The sequence below is a fragment of the Trichoplax adhaerens genome, genomic scaffold (genome assembly GCF_000150275.1).
Source record: "Trichoplax adhaerens TRIADscaffold_5 genomic scaffold, whole genome shotgun sequence".
NCBI classification, from domain to species: Eukaryota; Metazoa; Placozoa; class Uniplacotomia; order Trichoplacea; family Trichoplacidae; genus Trichoplax; species Trichoplax adhaerens.
The window spans coordinates 6,039,054-6,051,720 of record NW_002060947.1 but is presented as its reverse complement, the minus strand read 5'-3'; the positions used below and the strand labels follow the sequence as shown (position 1 = coordinate 6,051,720).

The window sequence follows — 12,667 nt, the reverse complement described above, 5'->3', positions numbered from 1 at the left end:
ACATAATGCCATTCCATTTTGTACCGTTTATTTTATTAGCATAAGAATTGATTTACTGATAGAGTAATATCCTATCGTAGTTCTAAATTTGAAATAGCAATAAGTAACCAGCAAATATAAAAATAGAATGACTAAAAATAAAAAGTCACTGAATCAGCAGTCAAGACATAAAGAAAGAATGATGTGCTCTTGAATGCTTTTTTAGCAGTATTTTCAGATAGTATATACAAGAAGATTTAGGTATCTTCAATAGATTTCAATTGAAACTAATTAACCACCTCAAGAAAGAAGACAGTTATCATTTTAGATATCTTTAGCCAACTAGCTTAGCATTAACTGCACTTAATACAGGCAATGATAAGAGTAAGAGTTTTCAAATGAAGCTGCTGATGCGAAGAAGAATCCTCTGTGGAATAGAATCAAGGATTTATTTTAGAAAACTTTGACCAGGTGATTTTGTAGAACCTGTAGTTCAACGCTTTGTTGAGATGATTCGCCATCATTGTGATATCGAAATTGCAAAACGATTATCCATATTTTGATAGCTTTGGCTACTTTAATTCAAGTAATATGAGGACGATTGGCTTTATCTCGATTTCCCACATAAAATTAGTTGCTTGGATAAGACCAACTGTAGTATAAAGACTAGTAGTAGTATTACAAAAACTTAATCTTAACAGTATACGCTAGCGATCCACGATCTTGATCGAGCTTTTAATTGGCCAATCTACTCTTGAAAAAAATACTCTCTTTATCCAACCAATGACATCTAACTTGCAGAATTTTGGCCTGAATTCAACCTATCAGGGAAAAATTGATCTGTGGTACCTCCATTGCATCAATAAGGAAGGACTAAGGAAATAAACCACGTTGGATATTTGTACAGCAGCCTTTCTATTTTAATCTAAAATTGTCGTAGCCGAGTAGTTATAAGTCTATTAAGCCTTTTCAGCTTTGTTGATCAAAGTTGATTTTCGTCGAAGATGGAGCCTACATGTTAGCTTACTTGTCCATTGGGAGATATTCCATCGATCGTAAAAGACAACCTCATCACTATACAACATTTTTATACCATAATAATAGATTGCAATTTGTACAAAGCCGGCAATATTTTTAGTGATATAATAATCATGCCATTGAATATATTTATACAGCCAATTTAAGACATACATGGTCTTGTAAAAGGCAAGTAATATTAAATAGTGGCGAATAACAGCTTTGGATTCACCACGATTACGACATATCCGTAATTGTGGTAAAATGGCGATAGCTTCTAATATATGTGAAATAGAATAGCATATTTCTACTACATCGATATAACGTGTTAAAGCAAAACCAAGTATAATGGAAATTAGAAGTAAATAACTTGCTGGAAAATCATCTTCGCCTACATCATAGCCTACTGGATAGCGTGCAGCGATTGAAAATGATGTCGCTAAGCTGAGCAATAAGATGGACATATTGACGATTGCAAGATAAAGTGATGTGTATGATATAAACCAAATATCTAAATAGCGTAATACCAAAGCGGTACATTGCAATAATTGACATTTTAATGAGATACTACTGCAACTTTCCCACCAATTGATCGCTACAACGAGGTATAAAATGGCAATCGTGTGAATAATATCGCCAATACAGAGATACGGGTTAATAGGTAGCATGGCTAAACTGGTTATGGTATCAAGAATGAATGCTAAGTTAATTTTTTACGAAGTTCTGAATAAGATCGCATAGAAGATAGTGTTATCGTTCTCAATAAAGCCGTCACTCTGTTGTTACGAGATGGAAGCAAAATAGGATAAATCCATATTGTAGCAGCGAATATAATAAGGATAGAAAAAAATTGGATACTAATATTGCTACTTAATGAAACAAAGATAGACACGATGGAGGAAGTGAGCAATGGTTAAAAATTCTTTAAATGTAAAGTTATTTACTGGATTAGGTTAGCTAAGAAAGCAGAGGGTATCATTGGAGATATTTCAATTGGACGATGAATAACTGGACAAAAAGGCCGTCAAGGAAGATATGTTGATTCGTTTACTTCAGCTAATTGCAGTCTCTCTATTCGTTAATCAATTCTATTCATCTACACCAAAAATGGCGTGCATAAATATGCAAAAATGATACTTGTATTACCAAGAAGCTTCAGGCTTTTAGGTGATTGCTTTTCTCCTCTACTAAATTGGATTTCTGCATCTGTTGTTATCCTACCAATTTTCTTCAAGATTAGGCAAGATTGACTACACCTTCTATCTTTAGATACATGGTCTACGCCTATTGATTAACGGGGATTGCGTTATGCCTCATTGGCTCAAGAATAAATCATCAAGCAAATAGACAAGTTGGAGACAAAGGCATAGGCTAAAGTATTTATTACTTGTCCAAGGCCAAAATCCTCTGCCTATAACGTGATTAAAACTAATGATAGACTTGTCACATAGTGATTGATTTAATGAGTAATCAATCATGTCTTTCATAACGAGAATACAATCATCTGGGCAAACATATGGTCGACATGTATTTTTCTTCTAGGGCTGTAAATAGGTCATACCATCAACTTGTATGATGAATACCATAGTCAATATCTGGGCTGTTTGGATTTACTCATATTCTAAGCAATCAATGGAATAATTTGCTGACACATTGAACACTGCCCTGTTTCTATCAATGCCATGGAAAGGAGAGGAAATCGTTTGATTTTAGTCTTCCTAATAGTGGATATAAATCTCGTTTGATTTTCTTTTAGTCCTGCCACAATTTTAATACCGTCCTGTATCTGAAAGTAAAGTAATGTAGAGAAGAAATGCTTTCTACTCCATATCTGAGTGTCATAAAAGTATTTCACAAATAACTGTCCTAGTCAAATGAAATTTTCTAAAAGGCTTTTATTACAAAGTTTAAGAATAGCAGAACCATAATCAATTATTATAAGAATCTAATCTCGAGTACTCTGAACTCAATATAACGTAGAAGAAATGCTTTGATTCTAGTCTTCTCTACATTCTTAATGTGGAGATAGACCTTAGCCTGATTTCTTCCTTCCTATAGCTCTTAATGATGCCGAGTGGAACGTTATAAATTGATTTAATATGGCGATTTTTTCTCTGCTGACCCGTTTCTAGGAATACAGTAAATAACGCGGAAGAAATACCTTATCATTTCCTCTTAAAGTGGATATACGAGACGTCGCCTGATATTTGAGAGTTCTAAATACTAAATATCAGAGCAATATCATTTTATTGATTTATTTCATACTGGCAGATTATCAACTTCGCTCTATTTTCAGAAGTAGCGTATGCAAGAGAAATGATGCCTTGATTAAGGATACCATAATAGATTATAAGTCTTCCCTACTGTGGATATACAAACCTTTCTTGATTTTTCTTCCTTCCCATATACCAGTAGCTCATAAAGGGTACTGTAGGAAATAGTGCAGATATTTTCGATAGGGTTAGGATGCTCGGAAGCTTTAATTAATTAAAATAAGACAATTCCCCTTACTAATCTCTGTTGTCTATTTCATGCTAAAAAGATTTATTTATCCACAAAGGATAATAAGCAAGCTTCCTATTAGTATACAAAAGAACTGTATGAGATAGCATTTACTGCGTCAGGATATTTGGAGGTTTGAGATAGAACCCACCTAATAAAAATTAATTCTTGCTTGCTTTAAGCTAAAATCCGCAGTAGATTGGAGTATGATAACTCTACGTATGAGATCCATGAGATTTTATTTCTCTATAAAGGCGAAACAAGTATGTATTTGAATTGGTATACAAAGTATATTACATGAGATAGATTTTAGTTGGGATACTCAGAGGCTTTAAATTAGAGCCACTTCCTTAAAGAATATTTCTAACCTATTTCAAGCATAAAATAATGGCTTATGTAGCTAATTAAGAGTAAAGAGTACATGAGATAGCTTTTATTAGGTTCAGATACTCTGAGGTTTTAAAATATGATATTTCCCTTAAATATCATCTCGTACTTATTTCAAACTAATTCTGTTTATAGGCAGGGGAGAATGAGCAAGCATCCTATTGATATACAAAAGTAGGGTATGAGAGAGTTCCTACGGGGTTGGGATATTTGGAGGTTTAAAAATAGAATGATTCTCTATATAAATCTTTTTTACCTGTTTTAAGCTAAAAGCTATTGGTGTACGATTATATTAGAGTAATAATGACTCGATCCATGAGACATTAACCGAACATGTAACATGACTTGCAGCTCTATTTCTTGCGTAAATTATAAACACATTCGATAATCTAAGTGCCAAGAGTGTGGCATATTCTATGTTGTGATTTTAAAATAATACAGAATAAATGTTTTACCATGATGGTGACTATTTTACTTATAAGTTTATGGCTAAGCGGTTGCAGTGATATAACGATAATTCTACTCGTGAGAATAAGGATCAAATAGTAGCTGGTGTAATAATAAAAAACTACAGTTTTAATATAGAGTAATTAATGAATAGTAAACAATAATTGATCAAAAAATTGATCATTTCTTGCTAATTTCAAGTGCATACCTTGCATGATGATTTTGAAATTAGTCTAACTATATAGACAAAAAAGTAATGACCGACAATACTGTATTCTCTATTTAAGCTTGAGGATACAGTATCATAAACTCTATGTATTAATTGTAATTGCAGTCGATATTTCATGGAGGATTAGTATAGCAAGCTCCATATTGTGCTAATATACTAATTCTTAGAATTTAAATAATTTATCGTAAAATTGATCTTTTCTAACTATACAGGATTAATTGCTATATTGCTGTACTGCTATAATGACGGCTATCTATGCGAATAAGTTTATGGATTGATTACGTCTTACCTATTTCAAAGTCATTCTTTAAATAATGATATTAAGACAATCTTTGCCCTATCGATGAAAAGTGAAAAAAATTGATAATACTGTATACTATATTTAAGATTGAGGATGCAGTATTTTAAACTTCATTTATTCATCGCATTTGTAGTCGACATTATATATAGGATTAGTACAATCAGCTCTTTGTTGTACGAATAATAAGTCTTAGACTGGAATGATTTGTCATTAAAAATTGATCATTTCAAACTGTACAAAGTTGATTGCTATATGGTTACCCTGCTGTAACAATTATCTATATACATTAAGGATTGTAAAGCTGTATTAAATTGAGTAAGTTAATGATTAGCTTTGCTTAATTACCGATAGTACAAGTATAACCTCGAGAATGAATGTTACGTAACAATAAATCTTAATAGACTCGATTGAAAATTATATTTCATTAAGTTCATATGTTTCTTATAAGCAAACAAGTTGAGGCTTTATCCTCGATAAACTTTTTCTATCATAATGATGTAAAACAAAAATGATGTCGATATTATAATAAATTAATTTGAGAATATCAGTCAATCAAAAATGTTATTCGACTAGGAATAGCATGATCGAAGATTTAGAGTATCATTGCTGTATATTACAGTGCACCCTGTAAGCGTTAAAAATAGAACAATTGTTAACTCCTTTCAAATTATTTACTTGCAATTAATCCAGCAATCACAATGTATTTATATAAGACATTGTACATAATGGAATTGATGTAATTTAAAGTCTAGAATAGCTGTTAAATAGATAAAACCGATATTTCAACAGTAGATTATAAATATTGGCCATTTTTACTATAAACTTATCGATTGTAAACAAGTTAACGACATGCATGATATAAGTAATTATTTATAAATACTGCGGATTCTTCTAAAGGCATCACCGATGCTCTTTGTTGGTAATTTAGAAAAAATGAATCAATATTAATAACATTATTCAATACGTATGATATCTATTGCCTTTCCAATTTTTTTTACTTAGGTCAATCTCCTGCTTGCTATAGCTAATAATATCTACAGATTTTCTTCACTTGACACGTAATTTATGCATGTTGAATGCCATTTGGTAGTGAAGCAGATTTCACATTCAGTCGTTGTTTATTAACTAATAGATATGGTGGTATGATAAATAATATCGAAAATCAACGTTGACCTTTTTTAAAATGTTCCAATCTTGTATTTTACCCGGAATTTTGATTTAGACGACGGTTTTGCGCGTGACTCGATTCAGTTAACAAAGTCTTATACTGTAAGAATATATCACGATCATAGAATACAACTTGATCGCTATACAACATCTTGACAGCTGCATAATATACTAGTGTTTGTCCAGTACCAGCAATGACAGACGTTAATGAAAAATAATCCATACATAATTTTCGATATACCCAATTAAAGCAATACATTGTTTTGTAGAAAGCTAGCATTAACATGTAATGGCGTATAACACCAAGGGATTCTCCACGGTTATGAGACATGATCAATTGTGGCAAGATCGCCAACGCTTCTAAAAAGAGTGACATACTCCAACAAATTTCTAAAATATCATAGGTGTAGGTAAATAGCATACCAAGAATAAATGATGGTATCAATATATAGCTTAATTTTAAATTATCTTCTTCCATTTCATAAGTTCCATTATATCCAATCGCAATGAGTCCAGTGGTTGCATAAGTGATGGTTAGAAATATCAATTTTATCAGTGTGTTATAATAAGAAATGAAATACTTGAATAGATCAAGATAGCGTAAGGTAAAAACGATACAATGTACAAATTGAGTTTTACCAGAGATGCCACTGCATGATTTTCGTTTAATTATCCAAAGTAATAAGTAAATCATGGCGATGAGATGACTTCCATCGCCTAGTAATCTATAAATATTCATGGCTGTCATATTTATTTTCCTTCATCAATCAGCTTGTACCAATGAGTACCAACTCATCTCTGATGGATGGATTTCACTTCGATCACGTCTTCAACACCAGTTTAGCCTATCAATTAGGTAGAATGTGTTGATTTAGTCGTAGACACTGAGCGAAGGTAAGCAAGATATGATCATGACGGCATTGCTCTAGAAGCCATGTCGTCTTTCTCTCCTTGAATTCGGGAGTAATTGCCAAGGTAGTGTACAGTACTATCCTATCCGCAGCACTGTGGAGTATTCTGCGTCCCAGTCTGGTAATACCGTAAACTACTGTATATGGTAAAACTCTGTGAGCTCGGTTGTTACTAGAGTGCATCCAAGTGGACTGAGTCATGGACCACCAACACCTGGGCTGGACGGACCGAACACTCCTTCCGACGGACAGACCGCTCATTGGACGGACAAACGTTAGGCCTAATTTCGTCAACACTTCACGACGATTGAATTTTTGGTATGCAGACAGTCGATTCTGAATGGACTAATTTTTTCGACAAATTAAATAATATTACATTGTATTCTATTGCCTGTTGCTAAGTGCTGCTTGGAAGCGGTAACTTTAGATTATCAATGTTATTGAAATGAATACAAGTGATTTCGAAAACAGACACCGAAGATTCATAGTGAGCAACTATTTTTCGGCCTTGTCATGTATGAGAAGTCCATCCATCCGAGGACAGTCTCTAGTCCCGCTACATTACAATACTACATTACAGTGTACAGTGTACAGTGTACAGTATCCAGCCTCAAGCTTGCTATCCTACCGCTTGTAGACCGAGTGGTACCGGAAGGCATTCGAGTGGCAATGATGGAGAGCAGAGTTCGATATTGAATAAATGATTGGAGACATTGAAGTGTGAGCTAAAGTAGACATGTAGCAAGAACGCTATCAACTCGTTAGTGACAAAGTTGATCGATGGATGATGATATAGAATTAGAGAGACTTCGAGATGAGACATTTGGTAGATAGCTCGTTGAAGCTGAATCCTGGCAATAGACTGCCTGATTTGCGGGCATTCGAAATCCTCATCGTGCATGTCAAACTCTGCTAGTGATTAGCGATGTGAGACATTAGGGAGATAATTGAGCTCATTTTCAGCTAATCATCAGCTCATCCACGCCTAATCTTGACAGATATCCACTGGGTGTGCAATGTACTGTAGTGATAAACAGGGTAGAAAATGTACTATAACTATGGATCAAGAAATATGAGTGTATATCGACTCGTTGGTGATAGAGTAGATTAATTAGGGACATTTAAACTCGACAATATTGAGTTTAGAAGACAAGTAAAAGGGATATATGGTATCCATCTAACAGTAGCAGATATGTATTGTACTGTACATGCAATAGTAGGTGTTGTAAAAGTCAAAGATATTTTAATCACGTCGCTAAAGTAGCAAGAAAAAACCAAAGCATTCAAGTATCCCTACTGCTACAGCAGAAGTGCACTAACCATTGGTGTCGTACATTACGCTAGTATTAGGTCTTAGTTGACACTGATGCATAGTAAGTGGTTGGAATCTTCCTTCGAGGACTCTACGGTGTAGAACTGCAGGAGTGCTACCTCAGCGGGTGCAGTCAGAGTATTTCTATACAAGAATTTGGAAGCACGCTCAGCTTTTAAATCTCAAAGCAATCTCCCATAACGAGTGAACATTATTGAGATTGTGTTGTTTCCAGGTATAAATTACAGCAAATGATAAGTTGGTAAAATTTCCTTTATACTGTACTAATAACTTACTCATGGTGGAATGATAAGTTCTACGTTAGGGTTTTGAGCTATCTTGGAGGTACTCGTCCACATACTGCGAATTGCAGCTCAGGCTCAAGTTGATATTGAACACCACCAATAAGTTATGGCGGAAAATTCAGCTAATACCACTCTTGATCAGGGTACAGTGATGCTCACTATAATTACTGAAGCTAATGTATTAATAAAAAAAAAAAGGATTAGTCATTGATATCTCATACAGTAGCGATAGCAGCAAGGTATAATAAAAATGGTTATTTTAGCGGTGATGATTGTTTTGATTATCATGTCCAATGGCGTAGGACGAATTGAATAAATTGATAGTAACCCATTAATCGTAAAATCTCATTTTACTATGTATTAAAACTAGTTTGCATTTGCTCGTTCAACAGTTTCACGCCGAGATTTTGGATCATTTCATTCATCCAATGTGCAAGAACTACTAAGCTTAACAGAGGTTGGTAGGAAGGAAAACTTTACGAACTTTCTCTCGTCATAACCTCTAGTGTTATTGTTTTACGCATTCGTGTACGCAGTACGATAGATAGTGTATAATGGTATATGTAACAATCATTTGAGTTTGCAAGATTAAACAGACAGCGTTGCCGGACAGTGTTGCTCTTCAAAATCAATGTTGATCGATCATAATACGCTATAAAACACAAATAATGTTCTGTACAAAGCATACTTCAACTGCTATATTTATTAAATTATTGATACCTGGAGCTGATGTAAATAACTTTTACCAATGTATATCTAGATCGTCATTATTAAAATGCACAGCCTAAAATGGATGGCACACAATCCAATCCCATAAACCTAAATTACTTTTCTTAAAAAACAGCTCATTTGTTAATCATCTTATAGGACCTATATCAACCTCCAGATATTCCTATAGATCTACCAAAGTTTGATGCTGACGACAGAGGTGCTTATGGTAAAGACATTAAAGGCAAGCACTTTTTGCTGGGGGTACGTAACAAATCTTATGGGATACTGTCTTATGCATTAATATAAACTATATTTGCCACTATTCTATCATGAATAGAGGAATAACTTCCAGATTTATTAACAACTTTTTCAAATTGAACTATTTTAATTTAGGATGAATATACATTTCTAAACCATGGTGCCTTCGGTTCAGTATTGAAAGAAGCGTTGGATGCTGTACAGGTTTTATCTTGTAGTCTTTTCTAACGTGGCTGTTAGGTAGAAGAACGTTTATACGATCTTACAATTTCGTTTATTGTAGGCATGGCAGCGGTATACGGAAGCACAACCGTTAAAATTTCTGGACAGGGAATTATTCCCTCAGCTCGTTCATGTTTCACGAAGGCTGTGCAATTTTATTGGTAAGAATTAAGTGACAGCAGTATTATTAGGATCACCAACATGTAGTCTTTACAAAGATCAATGCTCGAATGCTTATAAGATAAGGCAACAAAGCAAAATCGATAACAATTTATATAATCATTGCTCTTGTTCTAATTGACATTAGTGGTAGATAAAAGCGAGGATTTATTATTAATCTCCAGCGCATCTTGCTAGTAATTTAATACTACTTATTTTTTTATAATTGGGAATTAGGTTGTACACCAACCGATATAGCGCTGATAGAGAATGCTACCACTGGCACTAATGCTGTGTTAAAGTCCATGAAATTCAGTTCTAGTGATACCATTTATTATCTGGACTGTACATATGGTAAATATCGTGAAAACTGTCAAAATTAAGATAAAATTGATGGAAGAAGTCTACAATATTCTATTCCAAAATTGGTTTGCCTCCTTGAGTGAGACATAAAAGCTACTCTAATTATTTTATAGGTGCTGTGAAAAAGCTCCTAAAATTTATAAGTAGCGAGAATGGTTGTAGCCTTAAGGAGATTAAAATACCTTCATTTGTAGAGAACCAACAACAAGTAACACTTTAATGATTAATATTGATGTTTAAAACAAATTAGCATTCGTTTCTTACTAATACACATTCACCTTGACTAATTTCAGATAATTGATCTTGTCAGATCAACCTTAAGGTTGTCTTCTACTGAAAATTTTGTTTTTTCTGTAGTAACATTTAGGTGATAAATGTCTGTAAAAGATTATAATTCTTGATTGTATTTGCTACACCATAGCCAAGAATGTACCTTTGCTGTATTTGATCATATTCCTAGTAACTTTCCTATCATTATGCCGATTAAGGTAGGTACTGTCTATCTTGTGTTGTTTACTATTACGCAATACTATCTCAAATACTAAATTGTGCCCATGTCCACATTTTTAGGAGATTGTTAAAGTTTGTAAAGAGAGGTATTGTTGTGTTGCTTCTTTATCCGGTCTTATATAATTATTTGTAAGAGATACAATCACTATAGATAGATTGGTTATGCTTTAAATGTCCAATCATTTATATCATTATTAGGAATATTCCGGTATTTATCGATGGTGCACACGCATTAGGATCTTTACCAATTAAGTTAAGGTATTGTACGTAACGTATGGTGTATGTTATTGCAACCAATTGATAACGTAATGCTCGGTTCAAACATGTTAATAGCCTTGATACCAGTCGTAGCGTAAATTTGTGTAACGAATCCTTCTCTATCAATAGCGATATCGATGCTGATTTTTACGTATCGAATGCTCATAAATGGTTTTGTTCTGCAAAGGTAATGTGAATCATTTCGATTATTAAGTAATTGCAATGCATTCAATTAGGGTATTGAATTGATTTTAAATTTAGGGGTGCGCATTTTTATACATAAAGCGTTGCTGGCAAAAAAAAATTCGTTCGCAAACTGTATCTCATGGCTTTGGATCAGGGTTTAATTCTGAATTTATTTGGACAGGTCTGATAAATGTGTATTAAAGAATTAAACTTGCAGCTTATGTTTTCAAATCATATTTAAGACTTACTCTAGGTCGTGCTTTCAAGGCAGATAAAATTATCACTCTAATCTAACAATGTATACGTATCTTCATTATTCCACAAATACTGACAGGGTTAAGAGATTTTAGTCCTTTGCTATCACTACATACAGGTTTATTTTTGAATGATATCATTGTTGCACTGTAGTTTTAATTCATGTACTGATCACCAGCTGCTTCGAATATGACAGTATTAGATTTTTGGTCATTGCATAACCCAGATTCTATTCGGAAATACATCTACGGATTAGTAGCTGAAGCTAGTAAGTCGTATTGAAGGTTGCTTTTAATGTCAGATTGAATTTTTCAAACAGCCAAGAATATGGCTAGTTATCAATATTTGTTATGGCTAACTCCTTATTTCAATCTATAGGTCAAATGTTGGCAACAAAGTGGGATACAAAATTAGCAGCTTCCAAAGATATGTTTGGTTGGTGCTGTACTCAGTTGTAATAGAATATTGAAAGTGTCGATGATATCACAAGTGTGACATTAGCGTTTTCCTAATTAATATTTCAGGTTCGATGTGTTTAATTCAGTTACCTGAATGTATCTCTAAGAATTTATCACAGGATAATAAAGTAACGTATGAGCAAGCAGAGATTGTGCAAAACGTACTTTACCGTGATTTTAAAATAGAGGTAATTAAAATATTACTTTTGCATTTTGCTCTAATATTTGTATTTATCAGGCGAATAAGGATTACTTAAATTTCGATTATGCTCATTAGGTTCCTATTAAAGCCCACTGTAACAGTCTCTACGTCAGAATATCGGGTCACTTATATAATGATCTATCAGATTACGAAAGACTTTGCGATGCAGTTTGTACAATAGCTGCAAAGCTCTCATAAGATACAGCGCTCTTTTGAGGTAGTTTTCACTCAATTAAGTGAATACTACTTTACTTTAATATCAATACAAAAATATATCTGGTGTTAATAAGATTACTATACGATTGATCTGCCTCGCTAAATTATGTTTAGATAGGCTGTGATAAATCGTTCGAATTTTGCAATTATTATACCTTTTAGTAAATAGTCTTATTTTCTACTTTGATAGGATATATTGAACTTAGCAATGTATGTCTAGTACATTTACTTAATAAAAATTGTAAGCGTAATGCAAATTTTTTCCGGTTAGTCATATTTTAAAGTGTGGGTATGCACATAGAATGTGCCACC

At 33.5% G+C, this 12,667-nt stretch overlaps 2 protein-coding genes across 2 annotated transcripts; one reads left to right on the top strand and one right to left on the bottom strand.

Annotated features, from left to right (window-relative positions):
• Nucleotides 1–6,063: 6,063 nt before the first annotated feature.
• On the bottom strand, nucleotides 6,064–6,768 carry TRIADDRAFT_25687 (uncharacterized protein; the record flags this gene model as incomplete). The annotated part of the gene is made up of 1 exon (XM_002112524.1): nucleotides 6,064–6,768. One exon carries the CDS (start codon nucleotides 6,766–6,768, stop codon nucleotides 6,064–6,066), a length of 705 nt encoding a protein of 234 aa, XP_002112560.1.
• A 1,895-nt stretch (nucleotides 6,769–8,663) lies between these two features.
• On the top strand, nucleotides 8,664–12,575 carry TRIADDRAFT_56707 (uncharacterized protein; the record flags this gene model as incomplete). The annotated part of the gene is made up of 18 exons (XM_002112969.1): nucleotides 8,664–8,700; nucleotides 8,756–8,796; nucleotides 8,928–9,014; nucleotides 9,425–9,529; nucleotides 9,662–9,730; nucleotides 9,810–9,909; nucleotides 10,145–10,261; nucleotides 10,384–10,478; nucleotides 10,564–10,637; nucleotides 10,692–10,758; nucleotides 10,841–10,866; nucleotides 10,979–11,038; nucleotides 11,168–11,225; nucleotides 11,300–11,405; nucleotides 11,676–11,747; nucleotides 11,858–11,914; nucleotides 12,004–12,125; nucleotides 12,546–12,575. The coding sequence occupies 18 exons, from the start codon at nucleotides 8,664–8,666 to the stop codon at nucleotides 12,573–12,575; spliced, it is 1,323 nt and encodes a 440-aa protein (XP_002113005.1).
• Nucleotides 12,576–12,667: the final 92 nt, after the last annotated feature.